The sequence below is a fragment of the Esox lucius genome, chromosome 5, assembly GCF_011004845.1.
Source record: "Esox lucius isolate fEsoLuc1 chromosome 5, fEsoLuc1.pri, whole genome shotgun sequence".
NCBI classification, from domain to species: Eukaryota; Metazoa; Chordata; class Actinopteri; order Esociformes; family Esocidae; genus Esox; species Esox lucius.
In genome coordinates, this window is record NC_047573.1 from 17,861,750 (window position 1) to 17,887,382 (window position 25,633).

Here is a 25,633-nt window from a genome sequence, read left to right on the forward strand (position 1 = left end):
TGGCAAGACAGCAAGGGTGGACAGTATCAAGCCTACTGGTCACCTTCACGCCCCCGGGCCTGGCTACACCTAATTATAAACCGTGCTGTAGAGATGAGTTTTTAGTAGACACTTGAAAGTTTGCACTGAGTTTGCATTTCTAACCTTAATTGGCAGATCATTCCACAGGAGTGGAGCTCTATGAGAAAAGGCCCTGCCGCCAATTGTTTGTTTAGAAATTCTAGGTACAATTAAAAGGCCTGCGTCTTGCGATCTAAGGTTACGTGTAGGTATATATGGCTGGATCATTTCAGCAAGGTAAGTAAGAGCAAGTCCATGTATTGATTTATAGGTTAAGAGTAAAACCTTAAAATCAGCCCTAACCCTAACAGGCAGCCAATGTAAGGATGCCAGGACAGGAGTAATGTGTTCAAATTTTTTTGTTCTAGTTAGGATTCTAGCAGCTGTGTGCAGCACTAATTGAAGTTTATTTATTAATTTGTCTGGATAACCAGAGATAAGAGCATTGCAGTAATCAAATCTAGAAGTAACGAAAGCATGGATTAATTTTTCTGCATCAGTTTTTGATAGGAAGTTTCTAATTTTTGCAATGTTTCGAAGATGAAAATAAGCAACTCTTGAGACATATTTTATATGTTCTTCAAAGGAGAGGTCAGGGTCAAGGGTAACGCCAAGGTTTTTTACAGTTTTTTGGGATACGACCATGCAGCCGTCGAGGTTCACAGTGAGATCTGCTAACAACGCTCTTTGTTTTTTGGGTCCTAAAAGGAACATTTCTGTTTTATTTGAGTTTAAGAACAAGAAATTCTCTGTCATCCACTTCCTAATATCTGAAACGCATGCTTCCAAAATAGCTAATTTAGGGGCTTCTCCATGCTTCATTGAAATATATAACTGTGTGTCATCAGCATAACAGTGAAAGTTAATATTGTGATTTCGGATTACATCGCCCAGAGGGAGCATGTATAGTGAGAAAAGTAATGGGCCCAGTTCTGTTCGTAATTTTTATGGACAGAATTTCTAGGCGCAGCCAGGGGCCGGAGGGTGTCAGGTTTGGGGACCACACAATTTCGTCTCTGCTCATTGCAGATGATGTTGTCGTGTTGGCCCCTTCAAGCCAGGACCTTCAGCATGCGCTGGGACGGTTTGCAGCCGAGTGTGAAGCGGTGGGGATGAAAATCAGTACCTCCAAATCCGAGGCCATGGTCCTCAGTCGGAAAAGGGTGGCTTGCCCACTTCAGGTTGGTGGAGAGTGCCTGCCTCAAGTGGAGGAGTTTAAGTATCTAGGGGTCTTGTTCACGAGTGAGGGAAGGATGGAACGGGAGATTGACAGACGGATCGGTGCAGCTTCTGCAGTAATGAAGTCGATGTATCGGTCTGTCGTGGTGAAGAAAGAGCTGAGCCGCAAGGCGAAGCTCTCGATTTACCAGTCAATCTACGTTCCTACTCTCACCTATGGTCATGAGCTTTGGGTCATGACCGAAAGGACAAGATCCCGGATACAGGCGGCCGAAATGAGCTTTCTCCGCAGGGTGGCCGGGCGATCCCTTAGAGATAGGGTGAGAAGCTCGGTCACCCGGGAGGAGCTCAGAGTAGAGCCGCTGCTCCTCCACATCGAGAGGGGTCAGCTGAGGTGGCTTGGGCATCTTTTTCGGATGCCTCCGGAACGCCTTCCTGGGAAGGTGTTCCGGTCCCGTCCCACCGGGAGGAGACCCCGGGGAAGACCTAGGACACGCTGGAGGGACTATGTCTCCCGGCTGGCCTGGGAATGCCTCGGTGTCCCCCCGGAAGAGCTTGAGGAAGTGTCTGGGGAGAGGGAAGTCTGGGCATCCCTGCTTAGACTGCTGCCCCCGCGACCCGGCCCCGGATAAGCGGAAGAAGATGACATGACATTTTCAAAATAATAATGATCACATTAACACCTGAAATCCAGCCAACTTTGGGATTTCGAAGAGAAGAGAAACTCTTCAATCGAAATAAATGTTCTACTATAGCAAATTTACTAGGGAGATAGTAACTTTAACCTTCCTTTCATTCCTGGACACACTGATACATACATTTTAAGCTCTACACCCAAAGCACATTTCAGACACTTCTGGTAGATTTAAACATGTATGCAACACATCAGAAAAAGTATTTGAGTCGATCCGTCCCCACACATTTCCACACACATGGATAACGTAATTTACTGTACCAAATCCCAACTTCATACGGGATAGCTGTTCACAACCTTCAGAGGAAAATTAGTAACGTTTTCAGAATTGAAGGGAATTTCCTGATTTTCTACATATTTTGTCATGAACTCACAGGGTTTGCTAACGTTTGTTTTGGAAATATCAGCTGTTTTGAGTGAAATTATTAAAGCTGCAAATAAGCAGTTTAAAAAGAATACAACTTCTTCGACCCCCTTTTCCATATACAGTATATTACTGGAACAACTCTCATAATGATGGAAGCATATGGCGATCAAATCATCGATGAAAATATTTTTTACTCTGTTTAAAGTTGTGTTTACATTTAGTTTCATAAAAACTTATATTTCTTCTTCAGTACCGATAAGCTCAGCCATATTCTTTAATAATCAATAATATCAGTAATCCAGATGTCCAAAAATGGATGAAGTATTAAATCAAGTTCTACATTTTACAGTCACTGAAAACCTTGTTCTGAAAGTTAACGTTTTACAATAAACAAGCTGATGCTGTTCGGTGATAAGTACATTTTACTGGTTCAACTGTGTGAAAAAATATGTTGATGCAGCTCAGTACAGCGTATATTCTGCAGTACTGAAATGTATCACGGGAGCGAGCAATAGGACTTTCGTAAACTATCCCAAACCACACAGTCAGCACGTTAGCTGTGTTGGGGATGGTGGTAGATGGATGATGCTTTTGCTACGTATACTTCCGCAACGCCACCAGCTTGAGCTTGCTTGTTCAGCCAAAGAGGATAGGAGAGAGGTGTGCTGCTGCTGCTGCCGCCGCCGCCGCTGCTAGTTGGTTGTGGAAAACAACCGACGTTGATTAGCTAGCCAGCCAGTCTAATATTCAGCAATGCACACTAAGGCTGTACCCAGTCTGTAGAACTCTGGATAGCTTCAAATACGTTTTGACGAATAAGAAAACGAGTATTAAATACCATCGAATTCTACTATGTCATCAGCTCGCAAGAGAATCACTCTTTTTCTGAAGTGAAACAACCACTTGTAAACCAGCCCATCCAGATAAAAAGTAGCTTTTTCGGTTCGTTGCTTAGCTAACTGCAAGCTAATCCTCAAAAAAGCTACCTGGTTAGTTTGTGAACTTCATAACCAACCAAAAGACTCTCATCTGATGAAGCACATCGGAGGGATTACTCTTCCAGCTTTGAAAAGTAGCGAGACTCTACTGTTGCCAAGGACGCAAAATGAAGAAACAGTTCAATCGGATGAAACAACTCGCTAACCAAACAGTTGGCAGGCAAGTAGCTAACATTTCAGTAACGGTTACTCGTTTTGGGTATAGCTAGCTAGCTGTCTTACTAGTGTTGGCGTGGTGGCTAAGTTGGCCAAGGTTTTCTAACCCATTTGTTCTTGTATCAAATCAGTAGTATAGTATATGCATGTTTTTCTTAACAACAGATGTTACAGTAACGTCAAGACATTTTATCTGGAGGTAACTACTTTTATCTGGAGGTAACTACAGTAAATGTGCCGTTAATTCGTTGTTCCATTTTATTAGGAACACAAAATTGTTTACCAAGGGGAATGTTGTAAGGCTATGCATGCTATCTGTTGCTATAATGTTTTGTTTGATGGCGGCAGTTTCTTGTCGTGGTGAATGTAGCATCATGTTTTTTTTCTTCTCCGGCATACTTCTGACATTGATGAAGACTATTTGTCAATGGGTTTTTGTGTGCAAAGGCTCATTGCATAGAAACCGGTCCTCCAGTGAGTCATCAATCCTCCTGGTCAGTTGCCTGGTCATGTCACATCAATGCCATGTGAGCTTAATATGACAGGATGCATGAGCAAGTGATAACCTACTTTGATAATTAAGGGAGCACAGGTGTTCTTCCGGTTGAAGGCCGCTGGAATTGTCCCACCACTTGAACTTATAGAGAGGATGCTTTGAACACAAATAACGAAGTCATGTCATGCAATGTTAAACAGTCTGGAGTTGTATTTGGCAATCATCCTGCAGAGTCAACAATACTTAATGCATTATACAAGGTAGTGTCTCATGCCAGAGATAAATGTCCACCAGCTCAAGATGGCCTGCTTGTGCCTTATTCTCTTCCACTCAACCATAGCTTAGTTACCCTTGCCTATTAGCCAGCAATGGAACCACCCATGAGAGGAGAAGTAGATCCAATCTTTGAGAATATCTTGGCATCAGTCTTCTAATTCCATAGATGTCTGTGGGGAGATCTATAACCTCCCTGTAAGAGTGCCCTGCCCTGCTTATAGCAGCTATTAGGACGGACAGCCAGTGTTGTTGTTTAGGCTGGAGTCTTATCACCACGTGACTCTGCAGCATGAGGGTTGCTGAGTGGGAGTATGAATATCACATTGCTTTGGGCTAAGGGAAAGCCCAGCACAGTATAGCATGCAGGGTACCTTGGCCTGGTTGTATAGTCGGAGTGAACAATTGTCTAAGTTTGACACGCAACCGAAAACCGTTGTATAAAATGGCTTAAGGTTATTACTTTCATCATCTGTGATCCATGAAAGTTTTATTTATCTATTTATTTGTCTCACAAAAATGAACAAATGAGCCCTTGCTTATCAGCAGATGTTTTGGTGATATTTTGGTGTACCGTCATTACCGCTGCTTCATGGGAACTTTCTACTGTTATGTTTGTAGTGTGATTAGCAACTGCTGGCTCTGTCATGTAAAGTTTTTCTAGTTCTCTTAAGTTTTCAACAGCAAATCATAGCATAAACATTTTGAAAGGCAGTTATATTTACTTCCAAGCAAAGTAGCATTAACTATGTTTGGTAATCATTGAATAACCATGAGAGACCAAACTAACCAGCTGAGCTAGCGAAGAATTAACAAAATTACACTTCTGGATTAGAAAATTACTCCAACCGGTTCTGCATTTCAGGTATCGCCGTATCACAGTAGCAAGTACAACTTGCAATGTAATCAAGCTATTTAAAGACTGTAGCTGCTCTTTGAGTGGAATGGGGCTAAGCAACAGATCAATTGAAGATTTTTGCGAAATAGCCAAGAATCACTCTCACACCGAGTCTTGCCATGGGCCTGTCATTGTTAGAGCCTTTATTGGGGCTCACAGTGCATTTTCCCAAAACCTTTGTTATTAAACCTGAACTCTAAAATTGTAATGTAATGACTGCACCAAATATTTTTTTAACCTTTGGTGTGACTTACACAATACAAATAGGCCATTTAAAAACGATCATTCAGCTGAGTTCTATTTTGCTATTTAAAGGCCCGTTTGCCTCTATTTTTTGTAGTGTATGCATGTCCTGATCTTAATGTGTTATTGGTACTTTAGGATATGCATTAAAAAAAGCTTCATTAGTATCTGCAGACAAAGGTGATACATTTTTATCTGATCCATCATCAGTATTGTGGAGTAGTGTTAAGATTTGAATGGAGAAAGTTGATCCACTGTCTATTTTATCCTATTTGTGTGGACATACTTTCTAACAACACACTTAGGGATGTTTTCGATATGGGGATTTGGGAAATGAACACAGATAAAAGCTGATTTACACAGCTCAGTGGAGACCCAGGGAACCTCAGTAGGTAACCAATCATTAGAGCGGGTTTGGCAAAATGTCTACTCTCCAACAGCGTTATACTAATACTTAAAAATAGATATGGCCCAAGGTTGCTGGCCACACTGGCACAGATGCTGTAATGGCCTGCACATGTGACATACACAGATGAGACCCTTTTCCATTTCTCTGAAGAAACAATTATTCTAGAACCTTGCACTAATTCTAGAAAGGATCTGCCGGGCAGAGCTTCTTTTCGCTATTTGTCTCATTGGTGTCTTTTGCTTGGCTGAGGATTTAGCAATTAGATGCGTGGCCATCCCCTGACATAAGCCTGGCATGTTTATTTGAGTGTAACCATATCCTGAGAGTGCTCACAGAGTATCTCCTTAATGTTCCTTCACCACCATGCCGCTGGCTTGAGGTCAACAGACAAGACTGCAGCTGAAATACTCATCATTTCCTGACTGTATTTTACTAACATTAAATCAGCAGCGTGTGCGATGCAGAAAACAGACGCGTGTGTGCGCATGAACGGCATTTGTGAGATTCTTTGTGTTATGTCCACTTTAAACATTGTGTGTGCAACAGACGAGGGCTTTTTGCCTCTCCCTGGGTTCCTGTGATTGTGCCGTAGCAGAACACGGTGTTCGTCAGTCAGCCGCTCAAAGGAAACATCTCCTTATTCTTCACCAAACAGGAAATGGCCTTCCTGAAAAGTTGTATTTCTAAGAAGAGAGAATAGGTGAAAAACACAAGAGATGTACCTGTTAAGAGGTGGATGTGACTGGGCTTAAACTGTTTGTTTTTTTTCACTTCACAACATGCTGTCAATAAAATGTATTACCCTCCACAGGACAGTCTGTTTTATACAGGCCTAAATGTTTCTGAAGTAAAAAATGTTTTAGAGTCAGAAAAGAGTCTCTCATCAACAACTGAGTTTCCTTAACTAATTTAGGAAATCTGTTTCAAAATATTCCTAGGAATAACATAATACATTTAGTTATGATGTCAGTTTTAATCAAGGTTTGAAATGTATTTCAAATTCTTATTTTTGAAATTGATTTTCAAAGACTCATGAATTTATAACATTATTGTCACCAAGTTGTGTCTGTGCAAGGACAACTCTGTTGTAGTAGTGACATTTCTGTAGTGTCGGCTACTTGTAACCATGTAATTGTAACCGTGCATTGGCAAAAAAACAATGACATTAACACAATTGACATTTCATTCCACGTAAGATCACCAATGTAGGCCTACATTATGTTATTTATTATTTTATAGGCTTATTTCTAATTGCAAGCTCATTCATGGGAAGTTAGCCCAAAACATTTTTATTTCTAAAAGTCACAAAAGATAGGTGGATCAGTGAAATGCCCTAAATGTTTTGTGGAGTGAACACCCTTGTATATTACATGTGGGACTTTTGGCTAAAATAATTATCTCACCATTTTCATTTTTTTCTCGATGTAAATGTCCATATTTATGGGGGAAGAGGCCAGAAAAATTACCTGTTGCCCACCCCTGCTCTAGTGTGTCCTACTATACTTCATTGCAGTGAAACCTACTGAACTATACCTTTTTTGTACAGTATTTCTTCAGATATTTCTCTGAATAATTGAACGGTGGGATGGTCTTGAAACTAAGCTGCAGCTGTACATTTGGACGGAGGCAGTGGCTTAGATCATTACAACACCCTTGGCTGCACTGTGCTTTATTTATTTATTGAACTGTGTTTATTGTACGCTACTGCTTTATTCTACACTATTGGCAGAGGGAAGGGTTGTCCTGTTTTGAGTCTTACCCCAGATGACCGAAAGAAAACCGCTATGAGCAACATTTCGTACAAACTGCGTTCACCTCCAGGGTTGTCATGCAGAATAAAGGACAAACTGTGCAGGCACCGGGGGCAACTTCAACCGATTAGTTTGCACTATATAGTGTTTTTTTTCTCATTTGACTGAATCCAAATGTTCAGTGCAGAAACTCTAAACAAATCTAACCCTGCAATATTAAGTTTGTGGTTTTCTTGTAGGCAAAATCATTGCACTTAACTTTTCCCTCAGCATTCATTTGACTTCAAACTCGATGGTCTTATGAACTTCACATTTTGGTGCAAGTGGGTCCCTTTAAATGGAAATGGCTGAATGTGAATCCTTGTCAGGCTTGTTTCTTGAGCTCGTGCTTCTGGTAGGCCACAGACAGAACCTGGCGCCATAGCAGTGTGGTTAGAACTACACCTTGATAAGGCTATTTCTGGCATCGGTGGTGTAGGATTGAGGAACGAGGTTAGTCCCAGTTTGTGTCACAGACAGGTTGCACATGATCCAAAGCAGTTTATAATCACAAGACATTCTTCAGTTCATCAGTCTCCCAGGGTTGTGTGTCTGTAAAGTGGGCTGAATATCAGACGTATAGTAGGCTACTGCACTGTTGCACCATGTGGTGGACATGATGTTGACCTGAAATTGACAGGTCAGATGTAAAGCTATTCTGAAACGTGCCCGGGCAGCCAGCAGGGACAACACTAGGCCTACTTCTTCGCAAAACAATAGGCAATATCGCTAATTAATTGTGTTCTAGTCCTGTCCCTTCATCTGTATCCTATATCCATTACCATGTGAACCCAGAGCTGCCAACTGTTGCGAAGATGTCAAGCTCTACCTCGTTTCCAGGCTGCTGAGTCAGTGTTGAAAAGGCCAGCAACAGCCTCTCTATTGTAGGACCTGGACAGAGTATTAATTTACACTGCGATAGCACGTTGCCATGGGGAACATTCTCTGGCTGGTGGCTGGTGTAACTGTTGTTGTTCAGTGATCCAAATAGCCCTGTTCTGTTGTAGGTAGGTACAGTAGGTCACAAAGCTACCCTGTGAGTGACACGGATCTACAGAGGCCGGTCCAGTCAGTCGGCTGAATTCGCTCCGGTACAACGAGTCAGCTGAGAGAGGCTAAACAATTGTTGTTTTGTTTTTTTCCGTTGCTCCTGGGTTGCAATCTATTTTTGGTTTTAGTGACGCAGTTCAGATGAGGCTGGTTGATTGAGTGAATGTGGCTTTTATGTGGTTGGGTATAGTCTACTTGTCTTTTGTTTAATGCGCCAAAGCATGTAATAGATTTGATTGAATCAATAATTCCATGCGGATGCATTCCATTCACTCTGAACTGTTCTATAAAATAGGGACAGTAAACAGTAGATGTGTAGAGAGATTCTGTCCTGTTTTAAACCGGGTTTCTCTCTGAAGTGCTGTAGATGTCTCATATGTCCCCCTGGCTGCCTGCTGCTGGAAACCAAGTGGGTTATGCTTCCAAATGGCACCCTCTCACTCCCCTTGTGTAGTGCGCTATGTCTGCCATTTGGACCTCAGCCTGTGTCCTCTTGTTTCTGAGGTTGGACATCCACACTCTACATGTGACCTCACCAGGCAGCTTGGCTTCAGGCACTGCTCCAGAGACAGGCTCTCCACTGGAATCCTTGAAACTGGATTTGGTTTTTAGGGCCTGGCTCACAGCCCCACTCTCATTCTCTTCCCTGCCTCAGCGTCTCGCTCTCCCTGCCTCAGCGTCTCGCTCTCCCTGCCTCAGCGTCTCGCTCTCCCTGCCACCGCATCTCGCTCTCCCTGCCACCGCGTCTCGCTCTCCCTGCCACCGCGTCTCGCTCTCCCTGCCACCGCGTCTCGCTCTCCATGCCACCGCGTCTCGCTCTCCCTGCCACCGCGTCTCGCTCTCCCTGCCACCGCGTCTCGCTCTCCCTGCCACCGCGTCTCGCTCTCCCTGCCACCGCGTCTCGCTCTCCCTGCCACCGCGTCTCGCTCTCCCTGCCACCGCGTCTCGCTCTCCCTGCCACCGCGTCTCGCTCTCCCTGCCACCGCGTCTCGCTCTCCCTGCCACCGCGTCTCGCTCTCCCTGCCACCGCGTCTCGCTCTCCCTGCCACCGCGTCTCGCTCTCCCTGCCACCGCGTCTCGCTCTCCCTGCCACCGCGTCTCGCTCTCCCTGCCACCGCGTCTCGCTCTCCCTGCCACCGCGTCTCGCTCTCCCTGCCACCGCGTCTCGCTCTCCCTGCCACCGCGTCTCGCTCTCCCTGCCACCGCGTCTCGCTCTCCCTGCCACCGCGTCTCGCTCTCCCTGCCACCGCGTCTCGCTCTCCCTGCCACCGCGTCTCGCTCTCCCTGCCACCGCGTCTCGCTCTCCCTGCCACCGCGTCTCGCTCTCCCTGCCACCGCGTCTCGCTCTCCCTGCCACCGCGTCTCGCTGAGCCACCGCGTCTCCCTGCCACCGCGTCTCGCTCTCCCTGCCACCGCGTCTCGCTCTCCCTGCCACCGCGTCTCGCTCTCCCTGCCACCAGGGCTGCTCTGGCCCTGCCTCCGCGTCTCGCTCTCCCTGCCTCCGCGTCTCGCTCTCCCTGCCTCCGCGTCTCGCTCTCCCTGCCTCCGCGTCTCGCTCTCCCTGCCTCCGCGTCTCGCTCTCCCTGCCTCCGCGTCTCGCTCTCCCTGCCTCCGCGTCTCGCTCTCCCTGCCTCCGCGTCTCGCTCTGTCTAGAGCTGTCCACCACTGTTACAAGGTTGCTGTAGTGCACAGAGCCCAATTTTTTAAGGAAAGTAATGGACTCGGTTTAAAGCTCCAGTTACTGTATGCAGTTTTACATCTGACTTGAACAGTTCACTTCATTCAACCTAAACAGGGGAAGGTTTTGTGGACACAGATTAAGCCTAGTTCTGGACTAAATAATTATAATCCAGGACTAGGCTTAAACTGTGTCCACAAAACCCTCCCTGTCAGTTCTTTGCTAAGGCACTGAAGGATTATGATTGGTCAACGATTTCCTCGACCTAACCTCCGCTCATTACTCCATGGAAGACATGCTGATTCCGGGCATGTTAACAACACATTCTGTGTGACTGTTGCTCCGTTCAGGAATCCCTTGGGAGCTGGGCCTCCCCTGCTATAGTCCTGTCGTCTACCTCCGTAACCCCTCCCTTCTACCCAACTCCTGCCAATAACAAAGCAGTAGAAGTGCTGACAGCAGGAAGTTGAAATGTAACAAGGATGTGGAGAAAACCCCTTGTGAAGATGTATCTAATAGTTCACGGTCAAAATAATAATACATGGTTATTTTGAGGTTGCCAGAGAATTAAGTAAAGTTGACACTTGGCTCAAACACCCATCTGAACGATTCACTGTAGTTTCTGTGGTGTGAGTAGTCTAGCCCTCAAACCGCCACATAAACAGTGCCATTTAGAACTTACTGAAGGTCCAATGAGATGTGAAGGTTCGGTGTTGAATCGATTTGACCCAACAATGCTGTGCGATCTCCCGCGTGTTGCTCATGGCAACAGTCTTCGCCCGTCGGCTAATCTCATGTGTTGCTCATGGCAACAGTCTGTGTCTGTCGGCTTATCTGGTGTGTGTCGCTCACGGTGTTGATTTGCGCTGAGCCGAGCCATGTTTGTCCCCCCCTCTCCCTTTAAGGGACTCTAATCTGCGTGACCCTCTGAGCCACGCTATTAGTTGACTATTAATAACCCTGAACCCGTGGGTAGAGAAGGACACCCTGGGGCCTGGTGGTGGTGACAGGGCTGCTCTGGTCCTGGGAAAGCGGGCCGGGGACATGTCTGCCTTTACCACCTGCCAGTGAAGGCTAGACTCTGACTGGGACAGCTGTTGGCCACCCATCTCCTGGTGTGACTGAGATGTGGTATGTTAGTGATTGGGTTAGGCTAGCATACAGCCTGGTGTATTTGAACGGTGTGGAGGTTTCCACAGATAGAAACAGATTGAACAAGACCGATTCATTTAAATAACAGTTTACGAATGGAGGTCAGTGTTGAAGTTACCCTGGCCGTTTAAAGCCATCCACAGATTATCAGTGAACCTGTGGATGCCTCACTTCGCTCTCTGGGTCTCTTATGAACTTGATCATATCTGATGTGTGGAAAAAATGCATTTGTTTTTGTGGATTCCTTCCGACCCGCACGCTAACCAATAATGAGCATGCTTTCTCTCGTGGGGTTATCTAGACCGGGTGTCAGTCTGTTCGAGCGCTAACCTTGTTGCCTAGTTAGAGAAGCTCTGTATTGTAGTAGTGTTATTGAATGATATTCACACTGACCCCCAGGCTACGGCAGCAGAAAAGGCAAGGTACATTGGCAACACCCACAGTGTCGATGTAGGCTTAATCAGTAGCTGTCAAACCTAAACTGTTTCCCGTTGTTTTTTTTCCCTCTTCCACAGAGCAGAGAAAACCGAAGTTCTCAGCGATGACCTTCTACAGGTAAATAAATCATTACCTAGTCTACGTTTTGTCACTTGCTCTGCCAGCTGTCTCACAACTTACTGTTCCTCCTGTCAATGGTACTGTAGACTGAGCCTGCGAATACAGAAGTCCCTTAAAGTTGTTGTCAAGCTTCCTTATGCCAGTAAAAGAAAAAGAAAATCTAGCAATATTCTGCCAGCATTTCGAATAATTTGTCTGGTTCCCAGGGAAGTTCTTATTGAGTCTAGAGACAGCAGGTGGAGTCATTCAGCATTCCGGTTGCTCCAAGAAAACATTCCATGCACTGTTTACTCTATTTCTGTCATTCTGGAATGTTTTGCTCACTATTACGCATGTGAGGTGTTTTGCGAAACAACTCGGGAAGGTTTCTAGTACGTCATGTGTCACACAGTACCACCCCAAAAGGACATCAACACAGGGCATATTTAGTGGCTCTTTTGTTCTCCTCCACCCACTCTCAAAGGGGGTACAGGGGCGTGGGCGGGTGTGTACACAACTGTCACTGCCTCCTACTGTTGCTCCAGGCCCTTTGTCTCTCCGTCACATTGGATGAATAGCACGTTGTGGACTGGAGAGATGTACCCTGGAATGAAGCCGTCATGAAAGCCCAACACACATTTGAATGACAACCGGCGTCGCTGTGTTCTGCTTAGAGGCTGTTGGAAGGAAGGAGGGCGTGTCTGTCCAACACCACTTAATAATAACTGCCTCTGAGATGAGGACTCTTTATAGCATCGGACCGTTCATTCCCGTTTTCCCCTCCGGGGCGTCTCTGTCCTCGCCCTTCTGTTGCCAACTAAGACGCTGTGTTCCACGTGTCACATCCGTCCCGTGTCCCTAGAAGTGCTGGAGCCTCACCCCAACGCCACCTGGTCGTCCAGGGTGGATCCGCTGCATCCCCGCATTCCTCTACAGCCCAGCTGTCCATAGCTCAGCTTCCACAAGGCCACCATCGACATCCCACAGAGGAGTTGCCGAGAATGAGAAATCGGCCTGGCTACCTACCATGCATGCTTAGGCGGACTTGAAAAGCACACTTGAGTGGTATTTATAACAGCAGAGTAATGGGAACCATTAGTGTTGTTTATGGTTTAGTAACCCACACCTCTTCCATCATGTTTGCTGCTACTTGTGTTTGGAAAGGATGCGCTCTGTCTCTCTCGGTCGGTCTCTGCCTCGCTCTCAACGTCTCTCTGTCTCACTCTACGTCTCTGTCTCACTCTACGTCTCTGTCTCACTCTACGTCTCTGTCTCACTCTACGTCTCTGTCTCACTCTACGTCTCTGTCTCACTCTACGTCTCGCTCTCCTCTCTCCCTCTGTCTCGCTCTCCTCTCTCTCCCTCTGTCTCGCTCTCCTCTCTCTCCCTCTGTCTCGCTCTCCTCTCTCTCCCTCTGTCTCGCTCTCCTCTCTCTCCCTCTGTCTCGCTCTCCTCTCTCTCCCTCTGTCTCGCTCTCCTCTCTCTCCCTCTGTCTCGCTCTCCTCTCTCTCCCTCTGTCTCGCTCTCCTCTCTCTCCCTCTGTCTCGCTCTCCTCTCTCTCCCTCTGTCTCGCTCTCCTCTCTCTCCCTCTGTCTCGCTCTCCTCTCTCTCCCTCTGTCTCGCTCTCCTCTCTCTCCCTCTGTCTCGCTCTCCTCTCTCTCCCTCTGTCTCGCTCTCCTCTCTCTCCCTCTGTCTCGCTCTCCTCTCTGTCTCCCTATGTTTGGCTTCAATGTCGGAACCCAAAAACTTAATATGGGAGAAAATACACCTCAAGGGTTGAGAAATGTTGCCTAACCAGCTATGGCAACAGGACAAACATAGCAAATGCCACTGCATTAAATGAGCAGTAAAATGAATAGTTCAACACAGGCTGCACCTCCAAATTAGTGTAAGTGTAAAATAGAAAACACTGAACTTTAACTCGATTTGTATTCAGTTTAATAGCACATTATGTAGGTTATTTTCTCTATTTTTAAGTTTGATTATCTACCCTGTTTACACCCATGTTTGAAAATTGCAAATCATAACCATAATTGCAGTATTTGTCAGAGAAATCACAATTCAATCTTTTATCCAAATTGTGCAGCCCTACCTCTGGGTCTCTGTATCTCGCTATGTTTTGCTCTGTGTCTCTCTGTCTCTTTCTCTGTATTTCCATGTCTTCCTGTCATTCTCTAGATCTCTCTCTCTCTCAATCTACTGTGTGCTTGTCTGGACATGTTCTCATCATTATTGGTACTCAGACACTCCTCAGTCCCGTTACAGTGGGGACTCCCTTTGTGTGTATGTCACACCAGACCAGCCTCTGAACTGATCCGTCTGTTTGTCCAGGTACTGGTTCCCCATTACTAGACCCTGTGGGGGAGACACGAGACACCTCCATACCCCTGTGTCTATCGGACCCAGCTGGAGGAATGCTGGGGGCCTTGGTGGGTCATGAATGACGCAGGACATTCATGCAGAGTGGGAGGAAGGTGGAATGAGAGGTGTATATCTCCTCTGTCCTCTTCCAGCCGGCGGAATTCCTGAGTTGCAGCGTTCTGTTTTCGGAACACAATTGCCTTGGTTTCACGTTGCTATGTTGATCTTACTCACCATCTCCAGTTTTGACGTGACAATGCTCTGAAAGTGGGACCTTTCCTTGCAGTGTAGTTCTTTAGGCAGATGGCCGACAATGCTGAAAGGTGCTATACATTTTCAGCGTTAAAACAATCCTTTTGGGATTATTACCCAAGGCCTGTGGGTTTATGGCCTAGTTCCTCAGCTGTATGAAGTCGTGTATTTGCTCTGGCTTCACTGGGCCATTATATCACTACTTCCCAAAGCATTCATCTGGCCTGTAATGCTCAGAAGAGCTCTCACAGTCACAGCGCTGCGACGCTGTCCGTGGAGATGTTTCCGATGAGTCATCTGTTTCATAGAGAACATTCCTGCGTTGCTCCACTGGGAGGGGGCGTTATCAATCATGCCTGACCTTTGACCTCTTGCTCCAGCCACCAATCAAAACGGGCATGTAACTGACTGGACTTTCATCAGCTGTCAGCATGCGGGAACGATGAGGTGATTTCATTTTATGTTTAAGTCATTTAGCAGCAAGTCTAATCCAGAGCAGTAAGTGCACACCATTACTGTCCTCCTAGCGGACGGCGAACTGACAACCCTGGTGTTACTAGCGCCCCACTCTACCAACCGAGCTACACAGGACTGTGAGATAAGAATAGAGTGACTTGAGGAAAGTCAGTTGTCTGGGGATCAAAAGGGCTGGGAAAGAAGGACCAGTACAGACCTTCACCCAATGTCCCTAACTCAGTGTCCCTAACTCAGTGTCCCTAACTCAGTGTCCCTAACTCAGTGTCCCTAACTCAGTGTCCCTAACTCAGTGTCCCTAACTCAGTGTCCCTAACTCAGTGTCCCTAACTCAGTGTCCTTAACTCTGTGGTAACTCAGTGTCCCTAACTCTGTGGTAACTCAGTGTCCCTAACTCTGTGGTAACTCAGTGTCCCTAACTCAGTGTCCCTAACTCAGTGTCCCTAACTCAGTGTCCCTAACTCAGTGTCCCTAACTCAGTGTCCCTAACTCAGTGTCCCTAACTCAGTGTCCCTAACCCCTGGAGCCTTTGTCCATATTTCTTCCGTTATAGTGTTTCTCCATCAAAACTTCCTTTTCCAAACAAAGACTTGAATTGAATTTCTGCCTGTGACAAAGCAGAGCCGAACATGGAATTCACGGCCTTTGTTACCCAATGAAACCCATGACTCTGTGTTTCCAGGCGTTTCATCTTTCAGGACACAGCCTCTAGGGAAATGTTCTCTGCATGTTTAAACGCTACCCCTGCCACCTTTGGAATTGCATGTGTAAGTGGACGCGCTGCGTTCTCCCCTTCTCACGCACAGATTGAGCGGCGCATGGAGACGGTGCGCGTGGTTTCCCACAACACGCACAAGAGGATGACCACCTGTCTGCAGGGCCACATCGGCACTGAGGCGGAGAAGAGACACGTAAGGACAGAATAATAGTAGAGTAATCCCTGACCCAGTCACTAGTCCAACACACACACACCCATTCATTTCCCATTGAATCTTCACACGTCCCGATGAACGCAGTATGAACCCTCCTTACTGTTCCATATCAGCAATTTGTTTGTTTTTGTTTACCTCCCGCTTTTCCTACATGTACAATTGTCAATGCCAGTCCGTACCGCGCCTTTACACAGGAAATGGTCAGGTAAAAACACACATTTTACTTTCTTAGTAGTTACATAGGTCTGCTCAACCCTCCATTTCATTCTGACTTTATGAGTAGGGAATGAAGCGGTATGTCAGTGCAGTTCTTAACTCCGCCTTAACAGGAATATCCTTATTCTTTCTACCAATTTGTGTTGTCGGCCTTCATGACGCACGGAAAAAGGACTTTCCCTTGATGAAAAAGTAGCTTTTGGCGTATTAGAATTAGTAAATTGTTGGTGCCTCATTTGGTATCTAATAAATGTATGAATCTATTTCTCGTTCTCTCTCCGGAAACACCTCGCAGAAAAAGCTTCCCCTGACGGCGCTGTCTCAAGCCATGGTGGATGGGGGCAGTCAACTGGGGGAGGAATCTCTTATTGGGTGAGTGTTTGGGATTGGTATGACCCACAACCAATCATGTATCTTTCATCGTAGCTGTTGGCGTCACGTACCTAGTCAGCCGGTTGGATGCGGGGCTGTGTTTTCAGGGCAAACAAAGCCCTAATTATTGTAAACATTGTCAGGTTTTGTGGGGGATCAGAAAGTGTTGTCTTTATCCACATAATGAGGAAGTGTGTGACAGTGTTACTCCATTTAACTTGACTTGGAACATGGTTTCTCTGGTTAACATGGTGAAACACTAACAGGGACACCTAAAGACAGACTGGAGGATCTAGAAACTGAGACTAGAATTGATATGTAATGTTGCCTTGGGCTTTTCGGAGGAAGTGAATCTCATTCGGAACAATTATGCACGTTAGTGTCGTATTTCATGTACAGTGCCTTCGGAAAGTGGCCCTTCACTTTTTCCACATTTTGTTGTGTAATAGACTACATTTTTTATTGATTACATCTATCATCAATCTACAGAAAATACTTCATAATAATCAATCAATCAAATGTATTTATAAAGCCCTTTTTACATCAGCAGTTGACACAAAGTGCTTTTACAGAAACACCCGGCCTTAAACCACAAGGAGCAAACAACAGTAGTGTTGAATTTCAGTGGCTAGGAAAAACTCCCCAAGGAGGCCTAAATTTAGGAAGAAACCTAGAGAGGAACCAGGCTCAGAGGGGTGACCAGTCCTCTTCTGGTTGTGCCGGGTGAACATATTAAGAGTACAAATTGTCCAGAGTCTATTTAAACCTAGTCCAGGTCGGAAGCATGACCAGATGGACCAGGACAGGGACAACACAGGGGGGAGGGGGGGTCAGCAGAGTAGCAGCTGAAATTGTCAGGTATCGTCTTGATCTGCTACACAACCAGGATGACTTTGGACAGGGACAACAACAAGTCCTTCAAGCCTGGTACTCTGGAGGTGTGGGCCAAGACCTCATTTCCTCCTAAGTTTAAAACAGGGCAGGAGACAGGGAACATTTAGAAAATGCATTCCTTAGATCTGCAAGGATTTATGGTGGAGAAGGAGAACTGACCCTACTCCCCCAGCACAATAATATAGCAGCATAAGAGCTTGGGGCTGAGACAGGGTCGAAAATACAAATCTTTATTTTTTTATTTTTTTTTTGAAAACAGAAATATCTCATGTACATAAGTATTCAGACCTTTTGCCACAACACTGAAAATTGCTTACATGCATTTAGCCTTTTTATATCCTTGGTTGAAGTCCATGTGTTCAATTGATTCACATGATTTAGAAAGCCCTACAACTCTAGATTGGATTAACTTTGTCTTTGAACAGTACAGGTACAGTACAACGAAATGCAGTTAGCATCTAACCAGAAGTGCAAATAGAGGAGGGCAGATAATGTACAAGTATTAAGTATAATGTATGTACATGTGGGATGTATAAATGTGCAATGAAGGCAAATCCCAGTGCAAATGGCAATTCTGAACCCCAATTTGCCACTGATGTTTAGTACTCTAAAAGTTGGACAAGGTTGTCAGGTCTGCTGTACCACCAGTACATGTTCTGTTCTGTAAACATGGTCTTTATTCATGTTGTACCGGTCCAGTATGACTGTCAGTTGAAATAAACCCTTGTGTCGTTTTCATATGTTATGAATCGATTTTGATGGGTTTTCCCATAACTTTTGTGTTTTTCCATATGTTTAAGAATAGCGAAATGAATATTGATGTCGCAATATTCATGATCAATATCGGAATATCACATTTGTCAATATCGTGCAACCCTTCTGTCTTAATGTACATCTAACCACGGATGGTGTCTGAATGACGTGTGTGTTACCACCTGACAGGAAGATGATGGAGTTGTGTGGGGAGGCAGAGAGCAGGCTGGCGTCTGAACTGCTTCAGCATGAGGTCCAGATAGAGAAGGATGTGCTAGACCCGCTGAACCAGCTGGCTGAGGTGAGGAGATATGAAGTGTCTAATTTCATTCAAATGGATTTGGAAAACACATGTAAGCTAAAAACATATATGATCATTGATATTCTCAGGTGGAAATTCCCAACATCCTAAAACAGAGGAAGCAGCTAGCCAGGCTGGTGCTGGACTATGACTCTGCCAGAGCCAGGTAGGCCTGTGTTAACGGACTAGCGTTTTGAATGTGTCCAGTACACTCTGCTCTCCACCTGTCTTGAAACGTTCATGACAGTGTTCCGACGTTGTCCTTGTCCTACGCCTTCCAGGTGGTTGCAGGCAACCAAGTCGATAATCTCAGGAACAAACACTCAAGCACTGACGGCCAAGGCAGACCTGCTTAAAGAGGAGGTGGATGAAGCTATGAACAAAATGGAACTCTGCAAGGTGTGACCGTAAAGGAATACACCCCCCCCCCCACACACACACACACACACACACTCAACTGTCTGACACTAAATCCCAAATGTCATTCCTGCTATATGAATTAAGATCACAGGCCTCAATAACAAATTACTGGTTATTGCTCACAGGAACAGAAGAGGAACTTGAAATGTGGAAAGTTTTGACAGATGAATGTAAGGGCTAAAGCAGAAAATAGGGCTGTCCTGGCTGATTGCTTTAGAAAGGAAGAAAGCCCTGTAAGCTGTGTATGTTTGTGCCTGTGTGTGTGTGTGTGTGAGTGTGTGTGCGCGCATGTTTGTGTGTTGTTTTTCTGACTCATTGTATTGTGTTTGAATGGAGCAAGTGGTGAGAGTTGGGTATGCTGTCCAGGAAGGCCTGTGTGCTTCCTTTCCTCTGCTCTCTAAAGCCTGCACAGCCCTTCTCAGCCCTGCCAACAACAGACACATTTATCAGTCACTGTGGAAAACCTTATGACCATTACCAACACTAACAGCACTGCCACCTGAAACGCACTCACTGTATTTCGATATAATGGAGAACAGACCGGTGGATGGGTTTACGTTATCAAATCATTCCCATGTTTATAGTGCGATAAGGCAACCGTAAACATTGTTCCTTAGATAGGATGTAGCACCCCCCTCTGGCCAGTCAGTGTAACTTCAGGAGAATCCCAGCTCTACAGTCTGCTGCATTGTTTAGTTTAGTCAGGCCAGTAGTCTCTAAGATATCACGGTGATGGATGCCGCTCAGCAAGTTTCACGCCAGTTGGTAATTTGGGGCCAGCAGAGATTTTGGTAAACCCATTTTTTTAAATTCTGTACACTGAAACAAAACTCATCCCCACAACTTTCAAGCAAAACCACTTCAATCCAACATGGTCGCAGCTTGTTTGAAATGTGGTTAGAAATATGTAGAACGATGACCTGGGTTTTCAGGTTGTTCACCGGTGTGGGGGCCTGCTTTGTGTGGGTGTTAATGACTCAAATAAAATGAGTCACATTTTTCTTCTGTTCACTGAACAGTTTAAAGATCAGTGTCTGTAAAAAGACTTGGACTTCCCTAGTCCTCATTAGACCAGTTGAATTCCAGCATGCATGCCAAGGTGTACGATTATTCAAGTTAAATTGGCTGTAGATCGTTCTAGAGATGGACGGAAGACCCCCACATCCTAATGCTCCTAGTCTAATCACAGATTGATAGGAAAGCAAAACATTATCTAAGGAAATGTATATTTTTTTACAATTAATATGCGACAATAATAATATGTCGCTGGTTCTGTTCATAATTTTTATGAACAGAATTTCTAGGCGCAGCCAGGGGCCGGAGGGTGTCAGGTTTGGGGACCACACAATTTAATCTCTGCTCTTTGCGGATGATGTTGTCGTGTTGGCCCCTTCAAACCAGGACCTTCAGCATGCGCTGGGACGGTTTGCAGCCGAGTGTGTAGCGGTGGGGATGAGAATCAGTACCTCCAAATCCGAGGCCATGGTCCTCATTCGGAAAAGGTTGGCTTGCCCACTTCAGGTTGGTGGAGAGTGCCTGCCTCAAGTGGAGGAGTTTAAGTATCTAGGGGTCTTGTTCACGAGTGAGGGAAGGATGGAACTGGAGATTGACAGACGGATCGGTGCAGCTTCTGCAGTAATGCGGTCGATGTATCGGTCTGTCGTGGTGAAGAAAGAGCTGATCCACAGGGCGAAGCTCTCGATTTACTGGTCAGTCTACGTTCCTACTCTCACCAATGGTCATGAGCTTTGGGTCATGACCGAAAGGACAAGATCCCGGATACAGGCGGCCGAAATGAGCTTTCTCCGCAGGGTGGCCGGGCGATCCCTTAGAGATAGGGTGAGAAGCTCGGTCACCCGGGAGGAGCTCAGAGTAGAGCCGCTGCTCCTCCACATCGAGAGGGGTCAGCTGAGGTGGCTTGGGCATCTGTTCCGGATGCCTCCTGAACGCCTTCCTGGGAAGGTGTTCCGGTCCCGTCCCACCGGGAGGAGACCCCGGGGAAAACCTAGGACACGCTGGAGGGACTATGTCTCCCAGCTGGCCTGGGAACTCCTCTGTGTCCCTCCGGAAGAGCTGGAGGAAGTGTCTAGGGAGAGGGAAGTCTGGGCATCCCTGCTTAGACTGCTGCCCCCGCGACCCGGCCCCGGATAAGCGGAAGAAAATGATGAGGACAACTAATATGCCAAATATACATTTTGATTTAATGAATGTGTTAGGCACCTTTTTGGAGTGCAAACAAATAATTTGCTGGTGCCTCTAAATGAAAGACTTAATGGCATCGTTGCCACCAGGGGAGAATGTAATACTCGGGCCCAGTTATCTAGCCAGTTAGTGGAGTTCATTAGTCACACAGTTGATTCAAATTTGGTTAAGCAGGAGTTGCGATTTTGTGACTTATTGAAACAGATCAGTCCATCACCCCCTTCCCAGTTTCAGGGTGGGAGACTTCCTTTTTATGTGGTATTATCTCTTCTCTGTCATCTGGTTGTACTTATCTTTTTGTCTGTGTTTGCGTCTCTCAGGACCAACTGGCTGCAGATATGTACAGTTTCTTCTCAAAGGAAGGGGACTATGCCTGCTACTATGTAATGGTGAGTCAGGGAGTTTCTGGGAGCACATCTGTGGGGAAATGTTCCCAGCTGGTTGACTGGGTGAGCAGTTTGTTGTCTTTCCTCCCATTGTTGGCTTCTCTCTCTCGTCACAATGTTCTGTTGTGTTGGCAGCTCTTAGAGGCCCAAGCTGATTACCATAGAAAATCTCTGACTGTTCTGGAGAGTGTCCTGCCAGCCATCCAAGCCCAACAAGGTACAGTATTCCCCCCACCAGCCCCCAGGGGCCTCTCCCTGTGCTGGTTGAAACTGGCCGGTGGTTATCCTCCTCCAATCCGGTCCTTGACCATAATGAGTCTATGAAGTATTCCTCCACCCCCGACCCCACCTCCACCCCCGACCCCACCTCCACCCCCACCTCCACCCCCGACCCCACCTCCGCCCCTGACATCCTTCTTCAATCAAGACACAGTCCAGTCCTCACATCCGTCCAAAGCCTATCATCTTATTTCTCTCCCCAGCCCCTCCAACCCACAGGCCTGTTTTCTCTTTAGGCCCAAACCAGGTTTACTGGGCCGAGACAGGAGGACTGTATCCAGCGGTACCATGACAGTGTTATAGTAAGTCAGGCTGACGTCTTAAGTCCCTGACTCTAACCTCACCAGTGTCTATGTACTTTTTCTCTCAGCGATGGCTGGAGGCAACTGACAGCCTGTATGTCAAGTGGGGAACTGCTTTGTCAGACCTGTAATTAGAACTTAAGACAATGGCAGAGATGGCATTTATTACAGTCCCACTATCTATCAGTACGAGCTCCCCTCTCTTCTCCCCCTCCCAACTCCCCACTCTCCCCTCCCGTGGTTGTAAAGCTGTGTTCTGCCGGCTTGTTTTCCTCTAATAAACAGCCAACACATGTGGTCTGTTGAATCAGACAGCCCTGTTTTCCCAGCATGTGGTTTCTGATGACTCAGCCTCCACCCCCCCACCCCCCTTCCAGCTGGCGTCCGACCCTCCTCAGCTTTCCTCTCCACAGAGACGCACTAACGCATAACATGGAGACCATGTGGCCATTATGCCCAGGAGGAGAGATGTTGCTGGTGGTTGGCCTGTGTTGTCTTAGACACCTGCCCTTCACAGTCCCAGGCCCCCTAACAACTCCTCCACACGCGGCTTTGTCTGGGGTCCACCAGAGCCCTCGTCCACACTGAGCCCTCATCCATACTCGTCCACATTGACCAATCCCCCGTCTCTCCCGGCAGACTCCTGGACGGAGAAGCCAGCGTTTGGGACGGCGCTGGACGAGCACCTGAAGAGGAGCAGCAGAGAAATTGCCCTGCCGATAGAGGCCTGTGTTATGATGCTGCTGGAGACCGGCATGAAGGAGGAGGTAGGGAGGGACGATGGATGGAAGTGAAATAAACAAACAACCCCCCTCTGTGGAAAATGTAATCTATGTAATGTCATATAATGGCTGAATGAAGCCATGCAGAAATTCCAGTCAGTTTTATGGTTCCGTCTGGGAATCCAAAAATGAACAGCACATCTCGTCACTACAGTGGAATGTGGTGAATCCAAATGCAACACTCACTTCACCGGTCAAAACCATGAGTTTTACCAACAAGTGAGGGGGATGATGAATCTGCTTTGATGTTCTCCGTGCTCCTTCCGCTGACCGAAGTCTCTGCAATTATGTTGTTCAGACTGATTATGTTGGCTTTTGTTTTCTGACTTGGTTATGGAATTCAACAGAGAGTAGAGGGCTTGTTGGTCATAATAAATCTGCCGTGTGTTCAGTGTCCTTGTCTTTAGTTCTCAACACATTGTCTTTCTGTGTAGTCAGTGGATCAACAGACAGTGTGTTGATAGATGCACTGTTTATTTGGGATGGTGAGAGTGGATGTCTTAGTTGGTGTGAGGTGATTGTTGTGTGTAAGGTTTTGTGTGTTTTTGAGATAAGTGAGTGATGTGCATTTAGGCAATGTCACAGTTACATTATTAAAAAAATTGCTTCTTTTTTTTTACAATCAGGGCAAAGTCTTATTCTATGCATATTTATTTCGGTATTTGTTAGTGCTTTAATGCTATACTAACTCCAGAACCTTAACCTTATTCTGTTGTAACCACTGGAGGGTCAACTTGGCCTTGTGCTTAGGGTCATTGTCGTACTAGAAAGTCCAAGAGCGTCCCATGCGCAGCTTTCGTGCAGAACAATGCAAATTGTCTGCCAGTGTTTTCTGATAACATGCTACATTCATCTTGCCATCAATTTTCACAAGATTCCCATGCCTTTAGAGCACACACACCCCCAAAACATCAGTGAGCCACCACCATGCTTCACAGAGGGGATGGTATTCTGTTCACTATAGGCCTTGTTGACCCTTCTCCAAAAACAGTGCTTATGGTTGTGACCATAAAGCTCTATTTTGGTCTCGTCACTCCAAATTACAGTGTGCCAGAAGCTGTGAGGCATGTCAGTGTTGTCGGGCATATTGTAACCAGGCTTTTTTGTGGCATTGGCACAGTAAAGGCTTCTTTCTGGCAACTCGACCATGCAGCTTATTTTTGTTCAAGTATCGTCTTTGTGCTTCTTGAAACAACCACACCGTCTTTTTCCAGAGCAGCCTGTATTTCTCCTGAGGTTACCTGTGGGTTTTTCTTTGTGTCCCGAACAATTCTTCTGGCTGAAATCTCTCTTGGTCTACCTGACCTTGGCTTCGTATCAAGAGATCCCAGAATTTCTCCACTTCTTAATAAGTGATTGAAGTCCTGACAGGCATTTGCAAGGCTTTGGATATCTTTTTATATCCTTTTCCATCTTTATAAAGTTCCATTACCTTGTTACACAGGTCTTTTGACCGTTCTTTTCTGCTCCCCATGGCTCAGTATCTAGCCTGCTCTGTGCATCCACGTGAGCGCTAAGAAAATCATTGATTATTGATACACAGACACTAATTGCAATTTAAAAAGCCATAAGTGTGGGAAACTCACCTTTAATAGCCATTTGGGTGATTTCTGTTATCATAATGTTTTAAAAAGGAGCCGAACAACTATGTGATAATAAATGGCTTCATATGATCACTATCCTTAAAGAAAATACAGTTTGTTTTGCATGATCAGTCATATTTTCAAAATCAATGCAAAAATTTCACCATTTCTGCCAAGGTATGCAAACTTATGAGCACAACTGTACATATGGTTTTGTTTCCAATTTTATTAGGTTCAATACTTTAGTGCCAAAACTAAACTCTTAACTGCAACTTTTTCTGAAGCATTATTTGTAATAATTAAATCCATGATCACATGTTTACACATGAAGCCTTGTAAAGTCATTTCCACTCATTAACTATAAAGGATGATTTTTCTGATGTACCAAGTGATTCTTTTTTTTACTGTGCAAAAAGAATGTTCATAATTTTCACTTGTTTCAACTATCATAGATTTCGATACGAGTTTCCACCTTGTATATAGTACAGCATCCAGTGATTGTGTTGTATGCTGACTGAGTCCATGTCCTGTTTCTCTGCCGTATCAGGGCCTATTCAGGATCGCTGCAGGAGCCTCCAAACTGAAGAAGCTCAAGGCTGCTCTGGACTGTTCCACTTCACAACTGGAGGAGTTCTACTCTGACCCCCATGCTGTTGCTGGTACGGTCCAAAACCACATCCATCCTATTCCCTTAAGAGGGACCCACTTAGCACTGTCAAGATGCACTACATTTTATGTTGTTGTTTTAGGGAATTTTGATCAATGTTTTAATGAATTTTACTTTTCCAACCAGGAGCCCTGAAGTCCTACCTGAGAGAACTACCTGAACCTCTGATGACCTTCCAGCTTTATGATGAGTGGATTCAGGCCTCTAAGTAAGCTCCCCCAACACGCTGTCTTCACTAGCAGCAGAGGGAAGTAGAGTAGGAGAAATGAATTGAGAAAAAAAAAAATAATAATGAACGGAATGACAGGATCAGGTCTAGGATTTATTTTCCCCTCTGTCTCTGTCCAGTGTTTCGGACCCAGACAAGCGTCTGCAGGCCCTGTGGGTCGTATGTGATCAGCTACCAAAGAACCACAAAGCCAACCTAAGGTAGGTAACTGGACTGGTTCACACACCTAGCTCCTGCATCAGGTTGGA

At 45.8% G+C, this 25,633-nt stretch overlaps 1 protein-coding gene across 8 annotated transcripts in view; it reads left to right on the forward strand.

Moving 5' to 3' along the window:
* The first annotated feature begins 2,830 nt into the window (after positions 1 to 2,830).
* Positions 2,831 to 25,633, forward strand: part of arhgap17a (Rho GTPase activating protein 17a) — a 29,796-nt gene continuing 6,993 nt past the window's right edge. For 2 of the 8 annotated variants that reach the window (XM_029119932.2, XM_029119935.2), the window contains exons 1-14: positions 2,831 to 3,458; positions 11,959 to 11,998; positions 15,874 to 15,978; positions 16,172 to 16,204; positions 16,511 to 16,587; positions 18,424 to 18,535; positions 18,625 to 18,701; positions 18,817 to 18,934; positions 21,478 to 21,546; positions 21,679 to 21,760; positions 22,764 to 22,891; positions 25,037 to 25,148; positions 25,283 to 25,364; positions 25,505 to 25,585. In XM_029119932.2, the coding sequence (XP_028975765.2) occupies positions 3,406 to 3,458; positions 11,959 to 11,998; positions 15,874 to 15,978; positions 16,172 to 16,204; positions 16,511 to 16,587; positions 18,424 to 18,535; positions 18,625 to 18,701; positions 18,817 to 18,934; positions 21,478 to 21,546; positions 21,679 to 21,760; positions 22,764 to 22,891; positions 25,037 to 25,148; positions 25,283 to 25,364; positions 25,505 to 25,585 (1,169 nt within the window). In that variant the 5' untranslated portion in view covers positions 2,831 to 3,405. Of the gene's footprint in view, positions 3,459 to 11,282; positions 11,423 to 11,958; positions 11,999 to 15,873; positions 15,979 to 16,171; positions 16,205 to 16,510; positions 16,588 to 18,423; positions 18,536 to 18,624; positions 18,702 to 18,816; positions 18,935 to 21,477; positions 21,547 to 21,678; positions 21,761 to 22,763; positions 22,892 to 25,036; positions 25,149 to 25,282; positions 25,365 to 25,504; positions 25,586 to 25,633 lie in introns of those variants that run through there. The other 6 variants (XM_029119931.2, XM_029119937.2, XM_010905431.4 and 3 more) reach the window with 5 other exon arrangements.